The following is a 20,035-nucleotide window of genomic DNA, read 5'->3' on the forward strand; positions in this document are numbered from 1 at the left end:
CCTGTGCTTTAATGAATCTGCTGCACCCTCTGGGCTGAAGTCTTCTTCTAAATCCTCTGGGCTGAGCACATACATGGAGGATTCTACCCCAAAAGCTACTGAGCCTCATGAGCATGTGAAAAGTCAAAGAAAGGTCATAAAGTGTGATTCCTTCTGAAATCTGACTTCTGTGAGAAAGAGAAAACACACCTAGTGTAACTGCTGTCTGCATTGCTGGTGGGGGACCAGCCCCTGAACACACTCCTGCCTGCCTCACTCTCACATGTGCCAAGTTGAAGACTTGTAAAACATGTGACACAACTGCCTAAAGTCATACGCACACATTTCCAACTTACTTTCTGGGACTTCCTGCTGGATCAAGTAGTACTGAGCAGAGAAACCATCTTTAGCCACTGCCAGGTCCGTGTGGAAGGTGAGCGAGAGGACGCCGGTGGTTGAGCGGATGTCCGATGGCATCTTAGTGCCACAGTACCTGCCTATCAAGGGGCCGACTGCAAAAGAAAGAGCAGCAAAGGTAATGCCTGCTTTCCCACCGGCCTCCTGGGTCACCAGCAGACTGGCATCACTCAGCAGGGATGCCTTAGAGGGACCGATGAGGATAAAAGAAAGGCTTTGGGGATGGGCTGTTTTTCACACCCGCTGGCCCGGTGCCAATGCAGTGCGCCGTGCAGAAATACCCACTGCAGCAGGCGTTGCTCTGCAATTGCTGGGAAATGCTCCAATCTGCTCTGTTTCTCAGTGTCGGTACAGAGTAGGGAGGTCTTCCCAGCACGGCGTGAACCCACTGCTCTTCCCTGAGGGAGGACTGGTGGTATCTTGGAGTGCTGCATGGGGCTTTTCAGATCAGTGGTTACAACAGAGCAGTAGCTTGGGGTTTAATGCATGCAGCCTTCTGCAAGTGCACCGTCCCCACAGCCAGCCATGGAGTGCCCCGATGGCAGGCTGCACGCTGCAGCCATGACCGAGGTTAGGCACCTTTGATGTTCAGACACAGACTGCACAGTCTTGGAGCTTTGTGAGACACCAAGAGAGGCTGAGGACAACAGCACAGCACCCCACAGCTTACCCTGAGGGATGCCATCCCAGATGTCCAGCCAGTCGTACTTGCAGTCTCCTTCCCCTGCCTGCAGCGGGTCGTGCTCAAGGTCAAAGAGCAGAAAATGGAGGAGGATTTCTGTCTTTGGCTTGGCTATGATGGTGAAGACACAGTCCAGGTTGTGTGGGTACTTGTCAGGGAAACCTGGAGACTCAATAGTGCCATTGGAGGCAGTGAAGTTTCTGGAGCAGTCCTCAGAACCTGTAGTGGCAGGAAAAAGCCCACAACCTTAGCAAAAATGCAGCTTAACACCAACAGCTTGACACTGTGGAAACCCCATTTTGAGCTTAGAGGGGTTGTATACTAACTTCTGGAAATGTCCTGTAACCCAAGAGCTGTGTGTATTCCTGCAAGGACCAAGAGGGTGATTTTCAAAGCTTTCAACAGATGGAGAGACAAGGTCCATGTGTTCACTAGAGTGGATTGCATGGTTCTAAATCCCTCAGACAGCTCTGCAAACATAACTTGTACACCACTGCTGATCCCCCTGCCAATTACTCCAAAAACAGGACTAAGAGAGTGATCCCATCCAAAGCCACGGCTAGGATTTGGCAGGCCAGCACCCTGCCATGTCCTCCATGCCGGTGGTGGCGGCCCTGGTGGGGAAAGAAGGCCACATCAAGCTGGGCTGGGCTTCCCCAGCTGGTCCTATGGCCTGTAAGCCAGGACGCTGAGCAGTGACCTGCTGGGATACCTTGGTCCACAGCCTCCAAAGCCTGCACGGGGCTGGATAACGTGCAGGGGGCTGTGGTACGTGGTCCTCACTGCCGTGGCTGCCACCCACCAGCTGCGCTGGCCAAGGACCACTGCAGCTGCAGGTCTGATGGAAGAGCCTCTGTTCAGGGAGTGGGCTGCCTGGGAAGGGGCAGAGAGGAGTAACGGGGATGTCATCTCTTTGGAAAAGCTATCCCCAGGGGCTAGGCTCCTGCAACCTCTCCCATTCCGACACGCACATCTGTGCCTCAGTTTCCTCTTCAGAAATTCAGGAAGCACAAATATTTACACAGGGCAAGAGCCCAGGGCAGGGTGCCAATGTTAGCTGGAAACCCTTGGGAAATGCGTGGTTAGCCTGCAGCCCCCCGAGACCCACGCAAGGGATGAGGGCCAGCTCCAGCACACATCCCCTCTCCACGACCATGGCGAGAGTGGGGGTAACAGGGGCTGTGGCAGGGGAATCTCTGCTGAGAGGAGGAACAGAGCCCGCTTTCTCACAGACTGAGCTGGCCACACCAGAAATGCAAGTTATTTCTATCCTTAAGGAAGACCTTTGCGTGGCGAGGAGGGCAGACAATGTTGCCTCTTATTTATTGCTGACCTCAGCACTGGCCTCGGCTGCAGCCGGGCCAGCTCCGTGCCCCCTCTCATACAGCCAAGGTGCCTCGGGGTGGCTGGGGAAAGGGGAATTTGTGTCATATTCATACCACGGTGACTTTGAAACTGCTGCACTGTGGAGACAGGACAATAGGCAACAGAAATCTGCAGCCTGAAGCTATCAGAGGCGAAAGGGGATGTTAGAGAGGCTGCCAGCCACTGCTGCAACCCGGCATTAGCATTCGCAAAGGTTTATGCTTTGGTTTTACTGGGACACTCTCCTTCTCCTCTACAAACCCTTCTGCTCCAGCTCTTCCAGGCAGCACAAACCTTCCCCGGACTAATGGGAGACTTGTTATTCAATTCGGCATTAACCTACAGGAGTCAGGCCAGCAGCCCGCAGTAATAGCAGGATCCCGGCACTGCATTATGCAGTGCCTAGTTGGAGAGCCACTCAGGAGGGGCTCTTAATTGACTACCTAATGAAGCAGCCAGCTTTTCTGGTGTGAACCTGTGGGGTAAAATGCAGAGGCAAAAAATAAGGCCAAACACAAATCACAGCGTAATGCCGCAAACAGGGATAAGGGTGTACTTCGTTCCAAACAGCTTGAAAGACAAATAGATAAATAGGGAAAATAACACAAGCTCCAAGCTAGGGAGAAAATCAAAGACTAAACCCAGAGTCAGGGACTGTCCTCTAGAGACAAGAGAGAGATGTAACTATGTCATTGCATTACACAACAACAGTCTCCTCATGTGGGGCTCTTATCGCATTTGGCATCTTTGTCTACAGTTTGGCTGATAGCAGCAAACACAATGATCAGGTTTTTATAAGGAAGCTGCATATAATCAACGTGAGTCATGCTGGCTTCAGCAGCACGGACCAGCCTGAGAGGAGACTTTGATGCCCAGCGATGGAGGGCTCAGGCCAGCCCTGCCAAACTGACTCACAAAGTGAGCAGCAGGGAGGCTGGAGCAGCCAGGGCAGGCTGCTCTTTAGTCAGCCCACAGACCGCTGACTGATACCCATCAGGGGATTCAAAGACTGGTATGCAGTTGTTTGTATGCAGATTGCTCCTCTCACACCATGATAAGGGAAATTTAGCACAAGGTGTGGAAATAAATGCTCAGCTGAAAAGAGTTGGTTTTTTAGGTCACCTTTAAGAAAGAAAGAAGCTGCAGCCAACTGCCTTTACTGATGTGGACAATGACAATCCCATGACCTTTAAAGCTGGTGACACCCTTGCTGGCCAGCCTCACAGCTCAGATGGAAACTTCGCCCGTGCCTGCCTGCCTGCCTGCCAACAAAAGGCAGGGCTGGCTTGTACTGCGGGAGCTCCAGGGGGACAGGGGCTGGGCAGCCAAAGTGGGCTGGAGGTGCTCCTGGATCACAGGCTCATTGCCGCTCCTGTGCCAAAACCTGCCTTGCCAGGCTGGATTTCGTGGGCTGTGGCTGGAAGAAAGCGTGGCTATTTCCAGAGAGGGTGGCTGCCTGCAGAGGGGTGGTGGTGGCAAAAGGAGGCCCAACACCACTTCAGGCTTGAGGGAAGCTCTGCAGGAACCTACATGGAGGGACATGAACTCAGCTTCAGCCTCCATCCAACATCCAATCCCTTCCAGATCAGCCCTTGCTTCCTCTACCTCCCCTACCAGTAGCAACAAAATCTCCTTTTCCCATGAATTTGGACCCTTGCTGGTTTCCACCCAGGCAGACGGGAGTCCTGACTGCCCATTCCTTCCCACAGCCACACTCAGCCTGGCCTGACCACCTCAGCCAGCTGGACCACTCTAAGTTGCCGCGTGCCGCGGCTTAGGGCACAGAGCCGGTGTGAGGACAGGCACAACCCAGCACAGCCTGCTGGGCTCAGGTGGGGTGTGTACGAGAGGCAAGGGAGGCTGACCTGGGTCGGCAGTCTTCCCACCTGAACACAGGCATTCTCCACTGTCCTCACTGCTGGCTACTGGCCTCGGCAAACCCCAGTGATGAAACGGGATGAACCACTAAACTCTTTCAGGACTGATCTGCATCCTAACCATTTACAAACAGCAGTGGTGAGCTGGCTGCACCGCAACAGCTCAATGACCAGTTATAAAGCCCAGGCAACCACCAGCAACAGCACTTTCCTCATCCACCTGAACCTCCAGACACCTCCTGTCCTCACCATTTCACAACGGATTTGGGGAGTCCCATTCCCATCCTCTTGCGGCAGCCTCCACCTTCACATCTACCTGTGACCGGGTTGCGGGCTGCCTGCGCACCCCTGCCTGCCACACAGCTGGGCCAGGGCCCCCAGGCACTGGTGCCTGTGCTCCCTGCCTTCCCTTTGAAGAGGCTGGGTAAGTGACCCTGTTGCACTCCTTTCTGGCTCTTCACTAGGCACGGGCATTTTTTCATGCTGGATGCGATGATGTGAACGCCACGTGTGCTTTCTTCCAACGTACCCCTTGAAGGAATGTAGGCACAGGGCAGGTGCCTGCATCCCCATGCAAAACACACTCTTGCTCCCTTGGCATGCAGGCACACCTCTCACCCGTGCACATACACAGCATGCACAGAGTGGGTTTTATTTTCTCAAGCCTCCTTCTTCACAGACACACAATTCTGGCAAATATTTAGACAGAAACACTATTAAAAGGCCTTTGAGCAGCTTTTCCTTTCCTCAATAATAGTTTGGTATTAAACAGAATTATGAATAGTTCCTCTTATATCTGCCTGGAAAGGCACCACCTCAGCCCTTGACAGCACTGCTGACAGCAGCCCCTTGAAAACCAGAGCTCCCCAGTTACAAACCCTCCTTCCAGGAGAGAAAACACAGCGTCATTGATCAGCTCTGAATCGCAGCTCCACAGGAGGGGGAGCTCCATGCGCTCCTAACAGAGGGACAATCCCCACTTAGCCCTAACAAGCTCCACTCATGCCAGGGAGAAAAGATATATGTTTCTAGTCCTCTAATACAAGAGTGCATTTAACAAGGAACCCTGCTTTTGATGCCACACTGTGATCCAAAAACTCACTATCACGCTCTACTAACATCTTTACCTTCTTGGAAATGTGATGCAACAGACTTGCTTAAATTAAAAAAAAAAAAAAAAAAAGTTGTCCTTCACCTTCATCTCTGGAGAACACGCTAAAAATCATATTGAGAAGGTGGCCAAAGACATCTCCTTGTGAAGATCATTGTGGCAAACAGCCTGGGAGACAGGCACTGACACTCACCTGTCTTGTAGATCTCGTAGCGCAGGGAGAAGCCGGCACCTTGCCGTGCATAGTCCGAGGTGAACTTGATATAGAGAGAGGGGCCAGAAGAGATGATGGTAGGAGGTGCTATGTTCCCACAGTGCTTGCCCAGCAGGTCTGCCGCTTCATTGTCGCCATCTCGGATCTCGATGTAGTCGTACCTGTGGAGGCAGGTGAAACGGCAGTGAAACCATCTGTCAGGGAGATGCTTCAGGATGCCAAGAACAAACACAAAACACTTCTTTATATCTGCATATTTCACAGAACATCTTCCAGACAGGTATCCGGGACTTTGTCACTCCCACCACACCACACACCCCCCAGTATATTTTTTCCCTTTTGTCTGTCTGGCTACATTTAAGTCCCTTCCTCTGTTGCTCCTCACATCATTAATTTATTGCACCCATATCCACTTGAACTTCAGAGACAACATGCAAAATTTAGGACACAATTTACCTCTATTTCCACAAGACTCCTTCGGCATGGAAGAAGCTCAGACACGACTCTCCTGGGGCTGCTCTCTTTCCTTTACCTCTCTCCGTTAAGTGCCATCGTGCTACTTAGCACAGCTCAGTTTATTCCACTATCCAGGTGAGATTTGGCCAAGCACACACCAAGCATTAAACAGTCAATGTTCAATCCATGTGAGCTGGTAGCTATTTTGTGCAGTCTGCACCACATTGGTCCTTTAACAAGCGTGGCCAGTACACTTAACTTAGCACGTGGACAGTAATACCAATCCACTTCTATGAAGTGCTAATGAAGATTTTCTGTGGATGAGAAGTGCTGTGTAGGACCTGGGTAACCACATTCACTATTGTCTGATCCTTGTACACCCTGTAACCACAACCTGCCTTTGCTAAACCCAATGTGGAGATGCCCCACCTGCCCGCCACCATAGCTCCTGGGCATCTGAATGGTCTGGGGGAGGAATGTGTAGGGTTGGAAGAATTGCCTCCTGGTGCAGAGACAAAAGCTGGCTGCAAAGTCTGGCTGGAAGGTGAAACTCCCACCAATTCCTTCATATTTTCTAGGCCATGCCTAATGGCAAGGTAGTATCAGGCTCTGTATGCCGTGAAGAAACAAACAGCTGTTACGTGAACATCTTGTTCTTCAGTTGCTTTCTACCATCTGCACTCTCCCGCCCCTCTTCTCCCTCTCTGGCCAGCACACCGCTATTTACAGAAACTGCCCATCTCCCTTCCACTGTTTATTCGCTTTGTATCAACCTGTTTGAACAACACGCTACAGCTCTTCTCACGGGGCCAGGGAGGGAAAAAGTACTTCCAGGCTGCCAGGAATCTGCCTTTCTTCTTTGTCACAAGATCTCTTGTTTGGGAATAGAGAGTTGAAAGGAGAAGTAGCTTGCTGGATACAGAATGATCCTCATGTGACTCATTCCTGTTCTGCAAAGCACACATCGGCAGGCAACAATCTCAAAACAAACTTACAGGGACTCAGTGTGCTCCTCCACAAAGAAAGATGGCCCGGATGGCTTCGGTTTCACTCCTTTCTGGGACTAAATCAGGCTGAGAGCCAGAAGCAAAATGCCTGCAGATAAAATCCTGTCTGTGCTGGACCAGACACTCAGCTAGCTGCAATCACCCAGCCTTTAACTTCGTTACAGACTCAATTGGCTTGGCCAAGGTGAAATCCAAGCGGTCTTTAGAAGAGGCACTCGCACAGGAAGAGCATTTGGCTTAGCTGGTGGGTGGACACACAGCGATGTAAACGACGATCCGTTCCCTCTGCTCTCCTCAGCTCTGTGTAGCTCCCTATCACCTCGTGACCCCTTATTACCCTGACACCGTCCAGCAGCACCCTGCATGACCCCACTAATGTCCATCATGTGTGGCTCGATCCCACCATCTCCCCCGGGAGGAGGAACATAGAGGGCAGTGTTAGTGCTGCTTTTAAGTAGAATTTTTTTCCTCCTTGTTTGTCTATTTGTTTAAAGTAGCACTGAGCAAACAGCGGGGACATTTTGTTCTCTAAATAACTACTTGCTCTCAGTGCACTTGCAGCCCTTCCACATCTGAAGTACACATCTGTGGCGCAGGACTACCGGCTACTAGCGAAACCGTGACTATGTGGCAAAAAATTAATGTGGTGAAAACCATGAATGTTGGCAAAACATAGTTAAGAGAGCGGATTGTAAAAGCTGCCATTTGCATGGCACAGGCAGAGGTTAGCTGCACCCCAGGGAATCACATCTGTTTGTGTCCTTGTGGGGTTGTAACTCGCCAACACAGTACATGGGTTCAACTACTTGACTGTAATGATCACAGCTTCTGCTGTAGCCAACACACCAAACAGGCTAGTGCTGTCCACATGGCTCCTCAAACCACCCAGTGCTGTAGGAGCCCTGGCAATTTCAGAAGCAAATTCTGGACCAAGAAATATTTGCTTATTGAATGGATGAATAACTTCCAATAATACATACAATTTGGGAATGTTGCAATCTGCTCATGGGCAATCTGCAAATGGAAAATTAAAAGAAAGAATCTAGTAAGTAAATCACCAGGAAATATTTGCCTCTCTGAATTAAACCCTGTTTGGCTTCATTCAAGCATCTAACTGAGCTTTCTCCTACTGGAGCTAATCCTTAATAAATCAAATGTTACAAACAAGTAAAAAAGCCCCTAGGAGAAGGTCAGGGAATCATTTTTGCCAAATGTAAAATGAATAAAAATTCTTCCCTAGTCAAAAAATCTTGGCCCAAGCCCTCTGCTCCTCTGGCAAAACTCTCTTTCTTCAGGTCATATAAACAGTGTGAATTGGGAGAGTATTACACTCAGGAGATCACTCCTGCCCAGATGAGCAGGAGCACCTACTTCCTCTCCAACATAGCAATTAAGCTTTAGGCTTTCAAAATGAAACACCAAAAACGTCCGGTCCAAACTGTGAAACTTTCAAACTTCAGCGAGAACACTGGCTAATCCCCACCACAGACTCTTTTGGCATCATGTGTCCATGCCTTGGCCCTCAATCAAAGAAGCTGATAAACCCCATTCTCCTCACGTTGGGTCATTGGCCATGTTAAAATCTAATTTGGCCAGACCTTTGCTTCTGCTAAGCTTAAGCATGGTTTCCAGACCTTGTTCTTCCCATGTGAAAAACAAGAAGAAAAACTGGAAAGAAGGAAACCCAACCCTGGGGATGCTTTCCACTCTAACCATTTCACTTCCAGATAATTACAGACTAGGGAACAGCTGGGTGGGACGTATTCATGCAGCGATGGCATCCAAACTGTCTTGACCAGTGCCCAGCAATTTGCATTTCACTCATATAACCAAATCCATTGTTTCAGTCAATGTGCACCAACCTCCTTGTGGGCTGACCTCTCTGGCATTACCTCCAGTGGGCAAGCTGCCACCTCCAAGCACATTTCATGGCCACTTCTCCCCATCTGGGCACTGCTCCAATGACCCAACCATAAATACGCAAGGGCAGGGTGCAGTATTTGTAACCCACAAGTATAGTCAATGGATTAACCAAGTCTTCTTGCAGGGAAGGTGACCACAGTTGGCTGCCCCTCCAGCAGCAGGATATTTTCAGCTGTTGCTTGAGCGGGAAGGCCAGACAGTTGGTTTGAAATGACCTCAAACAGAGGCTTCCACTGGGGAGTTTTAAGGCAGGGAGGCAAAGCTGAAGTGCTTTTAACTGCCCAGACAATGGAGGGGCTTGAGAAAGGAGGGAAATGCATTGCTTAGATGCTCTTCTTGGAGCTGTTTAACAGAATTAAACGGAAAACGTACAATGCTTACAAATATTGCCGCATTTTTATTAAAGATTCCTAGTAGTAAGTGCTTCGCTGATGTTAAGAGAGCTTTTATAAACTAATTATAAAGCACTTCTAATGCCTGTATTACTCACGCTTGCTTGCTTGCTTTTTCCTCCAGTTAACCCTCTCTGCTTCCCAGTCTTCCCTCTCTCTCTATTTTCCCTAAGTCACTTTGCTGCTGGCTCTCCGAACAAGGCTGCAAGGCACAATAAAGGCAAACAAGCCCCAGTTGCAGTGATTATGAGACCTCCACCTTTTCAGTCTTTTCTGTTGTGAAACGGCTAATCTGCTCCCTGGCCACTGAGCTGTGCTCCACCGTCCCCCCAGGCCAGCACAGACCTCCCAGGTGCCCACCCAGGCACTGGTGAGCTCCAGAAACGCTGCAACCCACCTGGGGAGCCGCACCAGAGAGCCTGCACCATTCCCCTGGGTGCTCCTTTCCCGAGGCACACAACTCGGCACAAAGCACAGGTTTGGGACTGCTCCACACATAATCAGCAAACCTATCGTCCCTCGGCCCCAGGTCGAAGAGATGCCAAGACTTTCCCAGGTGAAACACGCTTCAAGGACATTATAGGGACATGAGCTCAGGATGGAGAGAATGATAAATCACTTATATGCTCACGCCATACTATGAGTCCTCCCAGTACATAAACTTGTGCAAACCTTTCTTCAAAGCCCGAGGAGGCCTGGCTGCCCAGACCAAACTCTGACCTAGCTGGCAGCTCTCTCAGTCTCTTCTCAGAGCTACGATTTGAAGTAGGTGAGGGCTCGCACGCAGCTAAGCCTGGATTCCAGTGCTTGCCAGGGCCGGAGAGAGTTGCAAGGCTCTAACCTGAGCTTCCCCGATGTTTAATTTGGAGCTGTTATTTACGGGCATTTCCATGGGGCTCATGACTGCACCTGGCAAGCAGTGATGATGGGATCCTCACGAGACCCTGGGAGGTGGGAAGACAGAGAGGAGCCGTGGCTGGCCCAGGGTCACACAGGAAGTTTGCAGCACAGCCAAGAATAGAAGCCAGCCTTGATTAGACAGATTATATTATATTATATTGGAGGACCCTGGCCTAAATAGACGGAGAGACAAATAGGTAATGACTGCATGCCAACAGCTTCAAATTTGGGAATGCCCCGTGTTGACTTGAGCCTTTGAGACCCCTGGTCTGCTTGAACCATATGTCATGGTGTCTCGAATGCATCTGCTGAGAATAGGAAGAGAAACTGCAATTCTAGTGAAATTCAGCAGGCATTACTACTCTGCAGGTAGCTGGAGGAAGGCGTAGGGAACCTCCTTAGCCACAACATCAGCTGGTAAATGCAATTGTTCCCTTTGAAAAGGTGGCAGGTGGCTTGTTTCTCAGAAATTGCTATTAGAAGCACAAGGTTTTTTAAACACCCTCTAAGAAAAGGCTATTTCTTAGAAATGAAATAGCAGTTGCAGTATAGAGATGGTTAAGAAATGGTGAACCAGCAGCGCTGTGCTTGTTTTGCAATCAAGGGGCGGCTAGAATTAATGTCCATTATATGCTAGCTGGCTCAGTCAATTTTTCTGTGTCACCACCCATCTTCATGCTCTTTCATACGCCACCTTCAAACCAAATCCTTATTTCATGGGTGGTTACATTGTGAAAGGCAAGAAAACTTTTCTGTGATGTTTATACAATCTTGAGCAACTGCAGGACATACCCTTCAAAGGTTAAACTGCTGCAGAAACTACTGGGGACTTTTAAACGGTATTTTTTTTTACAGCCATGAGCAGAGGCAAGCACCTCTGCTGTCTGATGAAACAAGAACAATGAAGTTTGATCTTAGCTGCCAGCCCTTAATCAGAGTAATTAATTATAAATACAGCAGATGAATTGGATTCTCCTTTGACTTGAACTGGTTTTACACATGTGTAACTCATAATTTTAAGGGTAATCACTCCTAATATATCCTGGGGTGAGAAGAAAATCAGTCCTCATAGACACAGACCCTGATACAGATCTGTGCACAGACCTAAAAATTTGTATCATATCTAGCTTTAGCCAACTAAAAGTCCTCTGCTCTCACTGCAAGCAGGCTCCTCACACCCAGCTTGGGATGGGATTAGTCATTCTTCTGCACTGACGACACAGGTAGTTTAAATCACTCTTGCTGACTAGACCTGGACTTTGGGTGGCTGAAAGTTGGAGAGATGAATCAGTTTGTAGCTTGTGGGGCCGTTTTTGCCCATGATGAGGCAAAAGATGCACACAGAGCAGACAGAGCTTGCCCTTATTTTGCCCTCATGGAAATAACTGCCCCTGGCAACAGCAGAGAGAAATAGATTATCATTGCTCTGAATTTGAAAGGATTTCACTGGATTTCAGTGACTAGAATGACCAAAATCCGGGGGTAGCAGAGGGAGAGCCAGGTCTGGGGGGCATAATTGCTTAGGATTTCTTGGAGGTTTGTTTTGAATTTGTTGCATCTAATTACATCTTGTGTAATCACAGTATTGTGGGGTTTTGTAATCTTTCCACTGTGCTTCGGATTATTTTCTTATCTCCTCAAAAATCTGACCAGAATTTCTTAGAAATGAGAAAAATCCAGTCATCCAGTCAAAAAAAAAAAAAAAAAAAAAAGGAAAGAAGAGACAGAGAGGGAGAGAAAATAACCCTAACAGATTGGAAAACTTCTTCAAAAATGTCTTGAAGACAAAAAATGGAAACTACAAATAGCCTCTATTTATACTCCTTGGGCTGTTTTCACCCCTGTACCAGCACCGCTGATGGGAAGACTCTTTCAGCAGTTACTGTTAACTTACGCGGAAAATTTTAAAAAAAAGGTCGCCAAAATACAGCTTGCAAAGGGAAGAATAAAACATAGCTGCAAACTGCTCCTGGGGCAAGTTCTGATTCAGGAGGGGATTTCTGCTCCCAGCGCGCCGCGTGCTGCTGCCCCCGCCGCGGCAGGAGAGCACAGGCTCCCCCGCGCTTTGCCGTTCATCCTCGGGCTGCCGTCTTCGAGCTGCGTTGCCAGATCTCTGCGGAAAGGTGCGTTGGAGTAGAGAAGTGCTCTCATCTGGGGCATGTCTGGAAAACCGTTCATTATATAAGAAAACAAGATGTGCTAATGTGCACTTCAGGGGTTTTCTTGCAGGCTGTTGTTCAGGAGTTTACACATGGCTGTTTAATTTTATTTCTGTCTCCAAAATTGTATCTATAAATTCCTCACCCTTCTATCTTTAGCTGCAGGGGTCTTTTGTTGCAAGATGTCTTTGGTATTCTTTGGGGGGGGGGGGGGGCGTGCGGGTGGGGGGGGGGGAATCATGGTGAAGCCAGGAATAAGATATATGAAGCATGTTAAGAATAACCCCCCTTTCCATGGCATTCTGCCTTCTGTTGCTGCTCTAAGGCAACTGAAGCAACTCGCAACCTTTTCATACCCCAAAATGCAGGACACTTGAGAAACTGCATTTGCACTTTCCTCCTTCTGCTACAATCCATCTGTGGAAAAAATTAGACTTTGGTTTCTATGTCATTTTCCTGTCACCACTCATAGGCACTTGATCACTAAGAGGAAGAAAAAAAAATGTATATAATAAAAGATAACAACCACAAGAGGAAAATTTACTGCCAAAAAGCAGCAGAGCAGGCAGAAGGCAGGGGGCAAATGTCCGCTTTGCTCGCTTTGCAAGCGGGGGAAACAGGTGAACAGGCTCCCATCTCCTGTCAGGATCCAGTGCCCAATACTCCAGGCAGTAGACAGAGACCAGTTTGGGCCAGGCTGGCTCCAGTGGATGAAGGTCTGGGGACTGGCTGGCAGGTGCTGATGAGGATTAGGGGACACTCACACACTCTGCTGTGCCAGCCCCATTCCTGGAGGAAAACACCCTCCTCAGAGCCATAGCAAGGGATGTCCCATCGCACCTTGCTGGCATGGTATCAGCCATGGCCTTAGACACAACGTGGTGAAGAACAAAAGAGCTGGGATCAGACGGGAGCTTTGCAGCTCAGCTTTCCACATACCACTCATTTGCACGGGCGTTTTTCAGCACAAAACCAGAACAAACACCTCATTAAGCACCAACTGTATAAAGGAGGTTGCAAGAACAGAGCCCTGACCGGCCCACCCTCGCGCCCCTGGATGTCCTCATCCCTCGCTAACGATGGGTGGCCTCCCCAGGACGGGCGCACCACAGACGGCTTTCTGACCCCGCAGTTTCTCAGGCACAGCCCGCTCACGGCCCAGCTCCTGCCTTAGCCAGTGCACCAGCAAGCAAAGCTTTGTCGCCAAGGCTGGCCTGCGGCCAGCGCGGCGCGTGCGCCGCGCCCGCCACTGTCTGGGCACTTCCACAGCAACCCGACCGTGCCAACTTGTAGTAAGCGCGGGCTCTGGGGCAAACAGCGCACGAAACCTGCCTGATCCTTCCTCGCTTGCTGCGAAGGTAGCACAGCATCTCCTATCCCTTTGTCCCCTTAAAATGTGGGCATGTGCAGCTCAGCAGCCATCTGAACTGAGCCTCGACGAGGGTCTGACACAATCGACGCACGGACGAGGGCGAGCGCTGTGCCACGCACACATCATGCCTTGCTGTGCATTCGGAGCAGCGGTGGTCCCCCACTCGGGTCTTAGAGGCCTCGGTATCTATCTGGGGGTGTGGGAGGAATTAGCGCTGGCAGGGTCTGGTCGGTACCCCTGAGGTGAGCTCCGCCATGCCTGGGGCAGCAGGTTGGAGGGGCAGCCACACCGAGACGGACGAGGGAGACAGAGACGAGGGAGCGGGCTGCTGCATGAAGCTGGTTGGTACCTTTTCTCCTTAATGCGCTCTGGCAACAGGGGGATGGGAGCCTCCCTGTTTCTCCCACAAACAAGGGCCCTGCCACTGCTTTGTTCAGGAAGATTTTCTTTGAAGCAACCCTTTGTGTCAGCCTCTCACTCGGCCACGGTGGTGCGCCTGCTTTGTCCTGCCAGCTCAGCCATGGAGTGTTTACAAGCCTCCCTCACCCTTCCAGGTTGTGGTTCAGCTCCATTGACACTGAAGGCAACAGACTCCTCTCTTGGCGTGTGATGAATCAATTACTTCCTCTGACACTCTATTACTATAGCCCTTACATCTCCAGATTGCAGATGAAAAGACAGGCTGAGAAGGGGGACAGGGAAGGGGAGAGGTCTCCTGAGGTCTCCTTCAATTGAGTTGTTGGACATCTGAAGAAATCCCCATCTGCCATATTTAAAGACACAGAGAGATGTTTTGCTCCTGAACGGCAGAAAAATCAGAGGGTTTTCACAAAAGAAAACTTAAGAAATCAAATGGGTCAAAAAAACTTCAACAAGATGTAGTGAACAGATCAATGGTGAGTCAGTCCCCTCTGCTGATGGAGATCCCAGACCTTGTTCCTGCCCATGATTATCAGGCCAAACATCAGCGTTACCAAAGGCACAACGTGCACGAGCCAGGCATTACACCTTCCCTTTTCACTGCAAAATAACAATGTAAATGAAACCGCACACCAACACTCGCAAAAGAGGAAGGAAGCTGAGCACATGCCTCAAACGCTCGTGCTGCCAGCAGGGTGGGGGGGTCCTACTCCTTGCTGGACATCCGTCAACAACCCCAGCTCCGAGGGTTCCCTGGAGGTTTCTAATACGCTGAGCACTTCCCCTGCAAACACCCCGCATGCGGCACGGCCTCGGCAGGCACGGCGCTGAGCGCGGGGGCTCTCCCACCACCAGTGGGCAAGTGCTGCCTGTCTCAGCAAAGGGGGACCCCACCTCAAAAAACAGGGGCGTGCCCTTCCTCACACTCACCACAGTGTCTTCTGTGCCCCTGCAAGAAGCGACGCCTGGGGCAGCCACAGCACGCACACAGAGCAGCCTGCCCGTTTCTGTGCCGTTTGTAACAGGAGTAAGTCTTTGGCAGAGGATTTCTGCTGTCAGACCCCACTGCTTCAGGCTCTGCTTCTAGCCATTCATTAAACACTAATATCTCCATGCCTGACCCAGTGCTACTTTAAAACCACCACCATACTACTTGATTGCTCAGCAACGCTGTACGTAGATTCCAAGAATTCCTTAGGATTCAGGGGGGGAAAAAACCCAACAAAAACCCCAGGTTATTCACTCTTTCTAATGATCTACTTGCAAAGCCAGCATAAGGAAGGCTTTCTATGGTGTGTTTGAACTGACATATCAAAGACAGTTGCTTAAAACATCCTAGCTGTGATTAGTGGACCATGACTGCTATTAACTTATAAGAAATTCCAGGATCACCAGACTGTGGTTTGTAACATATTATTACATTGCCATTCAGTGGTGGTGTGCAGCCGCTTGATTTAAAGAAAACGGAGAACTAGTCTCAGACTAAAAACTAACCTCCCCCAATTCTTTCAAGCAAGCTCTGTGCTGAGCTCTGGCCAAAAGCAACCAGAAATTTCTTCTGTTTTCAGTCTGCTCTTTGCAGTCTGTTCTTTTTATTTTGCATTTGTATTTAATTGCAGAACTCACACCCAGCAGAAAAGGCTGAGAATGAACCAATCGTCATCTGCAGCGCTCTGACCTGCTCCTGTGCGATGCTGCTACGCGGCAGCCTTTGGAGGGGACTGTGCAATGCACTGCTGCTATCTAGACTGGGTTTTATGCCTGCAGATGCCCAGGTCTTCTTTATAGGGCGGGGAATTTAAAGTGATTTGCCAAAGCAGGAAGAGTAAATCAATAGCAGGAAAGGAGAAGAACCCAAACCTCACAACTCCCAGCCCCGCTATTGCTGGTGAGACTGACACTCCCCTGTTACAGCCTGACAATAGGGATGATATCCATTAGAAAGGCTGCGTGTAGCCAAGGCAAACAGTTGCTCATTAAAAGCCTAATCCAGTTCCTACGGAAATCAAGGTAAAACCTCCCGCTGCCTTTACTGGGCTTTGCATCTGGTCCTTAACAAAAAAAGGACGATTTAAAAAAAAATCATTCCGGCACTCTCCTTACATTCACTAAACCTTCTAACTCCTGCATCCAGACAGCAAACCCGTGCACAGGGTTAGCACTGCTAAGCCTGTTGGGTGACGCAAAAGAAGTGACCAAGACTCATATCCCCACCAGCATTTGGCTCCTGAGATCCACCTGTTTGGGATGAGCCTCTGTGAATGGTATCACCTGGTGTCACCCAGTGAGCTGGAGCACGGTTGCAAAGACAGCCAAGGGTTTTGGGGTCTTTGCTGAAAGCACAAGCATCTCAGTGCTGTGGTTATCATCAGACCGTTTCAGTGGGATTGCTCTACTGCTGTCCTATGGCATCTGTGCTAAGCGGGGTCAGCAAAGATGCAAGGGGCTTAGAGCTCGAGCGTGGCTTGCACTGCACGCTCACCCAAAGGCTCACACTTCTGATACTTCTAGCTGGATCCTGAACACAGTGACAAGTCCCCACGGCCAGCCCTGTGCTCACCTCCCCCCTCAGACCGTTTCAGTGGGATTGCTCTACTGCTGTCCTATGGCATCTGTGCTAAGCGGGGTCAGCAAAGATGCAAGGGGCTTAGAGCTCGAGCGTGGCTTGCACTGCACGCTCACCCAAAGGCTCACACTTCTGATACTTCTAGCTGGATCCTGAACACAGTGACAAGTCCCCACGGCCAGCCCTGTGCTCACCTCCCCCCCCACCACCCCCTCCCTCCCTGGCCAGAGAGGCCAAGTGAGAAGCAAGTACACCACCACCACCTCCTCCTCGCTAGAGGAAGGAGGGGGAGAGGTCTCTATCTCTATTGCTATTGTTCCCAGTGTCACCAGCTGGCCTTCAATTTGTCATCATGCCAACAGGAAACAAGGTGCAAAACCGGATCTGACTCCTACGCATCGGACATTGGTGAGCCGGCGGGACATAGGAGACGCCAGAAGAGTGACTTTGGGGCCATCACCTTCTGCACAGCCTGGACTTGGCCTGTCCCTCCAGGGGGAGGCTCTGGAGCACAGGGAAACACAGCCATGGAGCGAGCGGAGCTCTCTCAGCTCTGTGGATGGGCAGCAGAGAAGAGAGATGTGAACAACCTTGAGCTGTTAACTCATGCGCTGGTCCAACGCCATCACAGCTAACCCATTCATTGTTTCATTTCGGAAAATGACCTGGGCTTGACGGGAACTATGAACCATACAGCGGATGCTGGGCAGAGTTAAAAAACAGTAGAAGCTCATTCGAAGACAAGTTGAGCTGCAGTGTCATATTACCCAGACTGAATTATTTCCTGTACGTTAGAAATGTCGCTTCTGGCTACCCATGCCACAAATGTATGAGCAAGCAAATGCCTTCCTTAACATCTCATCTTTGACTTCCCCTCTCTGCAAAGTTACAGCTTGACTCCCCCAGTGTTGCAGGAGATGCAACTTCCCCTTGCATCCCAGCAAAGAACCCCCCCAAGCCCTGGTGTTCTATAGTGCTCCAAATGTATTTCTCTTTTCTAAGCATCTTCCCAATCTCAAGATGAACTGCATTGTTTCTAAACTGTTTACTAATAAGTTAATTATGCATACTTTTCACAGCACTTACTAATTAGCTGTCCATAATTGCTGCCTTGTCTACTCTTAACCTTTGCTGATGGCAAGACAGCTTCTTGCAGTATTATGCTCTTGTTTGAAGGAGATGGTCAAGAGAGCCAGGCTGCATGCTGCAGCCACCAGCTGCCTGCCTGCGGGCACTGGGGCTGGCTGCAGCTCCCCCCACCGCCTGAGCAAGGGACTCGGGCCAGCGTCTCTGCTGCTCTCTAGGAAGGATGCAGAGCTGTTTTGTTCCAGTGCCCAGCTTCCTGGAAGCACGGGAGATACCCATGCTGCCACAAGAGGCCTTCGCTGGCTAGCCGAGCCCGCGTGCCTCACCCTTTGTACTGTGGTCTGGGAACACCAGCGTGTTACTGGCAGTGTCCCCTGGCAGGCAGCGCTCTGCGAGGCGGGTGCTGGGAGCTTTGTGTCTTCCCTTGCCAACCCTTGGTCCCCTCTGCCCTTCAGGCTGGGAGCTCGGGCATCTCCGGCCATGCATCCAGCACACACCAGGATGCTGAACTCGCTTCAACTCTCTTGGCACTACCATGGCGCTCACGAGGCCACAGTGACAACTGCATAAATTTCCTCATTACAGTGGCCCCAGTTCCTGTTTCTGGAAACCCCAAGGCTTTGACATGGGGAGCCAACGTCAGGAGGAAGAGCCTGACTGTGCAGCAACGGGGTTCCTCCAATTTGTCTGTTTCTGGAGCCCCGGGGCTCCTGTCTCCAGAAACCTTTGCCAGCATTTGGCATGTGCCACCAGAGGGGGCTGCGAGCCACGGCAGCAGACCCCCAAACCCTCCCCAGGCAGGGATCCCACCGATCGCAACCCAGCTGCAGCATGTGTTGGAAAGGGCTACAGAAGAACTCGCTGACATGGTCTGATTATCAGTCGTTGGTTTTTTTTTTTTTAAAATAACGTTCCTCTCGTGCAGATGTTATGACTCAGCTGAAAAGTCTTCTGCTTGCACAGGGAGCACGAACCCATCCAGTGCAGTCTGGAGGGAGCGTGCCTCTGCCGTGTGTGTACAGCAATGTCCCGGCACTCAACGGCAGCTCTGCCCGGCCTAACCCTCTGGCAGCGTCAGCCAAGTGCGGCCGGGGATGGCAGAGTCAGTAGCCAATCTCGGAAGGGAGCTTTTAATGGTCCAAAGAGAAACCTAGCAGTGGGAGGGAGGCACGAATGGAAAAGGTGGTTATAAATGCAGTGATTCACACAGAGCTGAGGTTTCTGACTTGGATTTTCCAAGTGAGCAGTGCAGACAGAAAAGCAAAACGGCAATTAGGAAGGAGCGGGCAAAGCAGCTACGTGCCTGCGTGAGCCAGGGACGGCCACCCCTATTGCACACCTATTGCAAACGGTCCAGGTCGCTCCCAGGATCGCAAATAAACCCTAGAATGCACAAGGCTGCCCAGCTACTGCCATGCCATGGCGGGGGTGGAAACGTTTCGCCGCAGCAGCAGCACACTCTTTTCCACTGGATGCCACTTCCGTGTTCAGAGAGCAGATACCGGCGGCGCGGGGCCGCGGTGCCCGAGCAACAGCTGCGCTCGCAGCACAGAGAGGAAGAAACGGCGGGCAGGCAGGCTATTACCATTATTTCCGAATAGTCTGGCAGGTCTTTTATTGGAGCATCAAACTTCCCTTTTGGCTGCGGCCCCACGGCTGCAGGACAGTGCGAAAAACAGCCCGGGTCCCATACTCCCTATCACAGCGAGCCCACCCTCCTGCAACAGGGATCCCTGCTGTACCGGCACACAAGAGCCACAACAGCAGGAGAAAGCCAATTTCCTTAACCTGAAGTGCCTTCTGAAGAAGGCGCTTCCTCAGAGCACAGAAAGAGGGAGAGAGGGAGAAAAATATGTTCTGGGGCTTCAATTACACGAAATTACTCCTTTCATGGTGGTGGGAGGTGGTGTGCAGTTACTTCTTAATGCAGCTGGACACAGCTGAAAAATAAAAGCCCAGATGTGCCTCCAGAAAAACAATAGCAAGAGTCAGCACCGAGCAGCCGCCCCTGGCTACCAGCTCCGGGCGTCCATTCCCGGGCCATACTCCCGCCTCCAGGCAGGGAGGGCCGGCTGGCGGAGGCGCTCTCCCCAGGCCGTGGTCGGCCCC

At 50.6% G+C, this 20,035-nt stretch overlaps 1 protein-coding gene across 1 annotated transcript in view; it reads right to left on the reverse strand.

Moving 5' to 3' along the window:
- The window catches only part of NRP2 (neuropilin 2), a gene marked incomplete at both ends in the record, with an annotated part of 43,152 nt that overhangs the window by 19,935 nt on the left and 3,182 nt on the right, over positions 1-20,035 (reverse strand). The window contains 3 exons of the mRNA XM_010291882.1: positions 336-491; positions 1,067-1,297; positions 5,625-5,806. Coding sequence (XP_010290184.1) covers positions 336-491; positions 1,067-1,297; positions 5,625-5,806 — 569 coding nt within the window. The remainder of the gene's footprint in view (positions 1-335; positions 492-1,066; positions 1,298-5,624; positions 5,807-20,035) is intronic.

Source organism: Phaethon lepturus, unplaced genomic scaffold, assembly GCF_000687285.1.
Source record: "Phaethon lepturus isolate BGI_N335 unplaced genomic scaffold, ASM68728v1 scaffold29017, whole genome shotgun sequence".
Lineage (NCBI taxonomy): Eukaryota > Metazoa > Chordata > Aves > Phaethontiformes > Phaethontidae > Phaethon > Phaethon lepturus.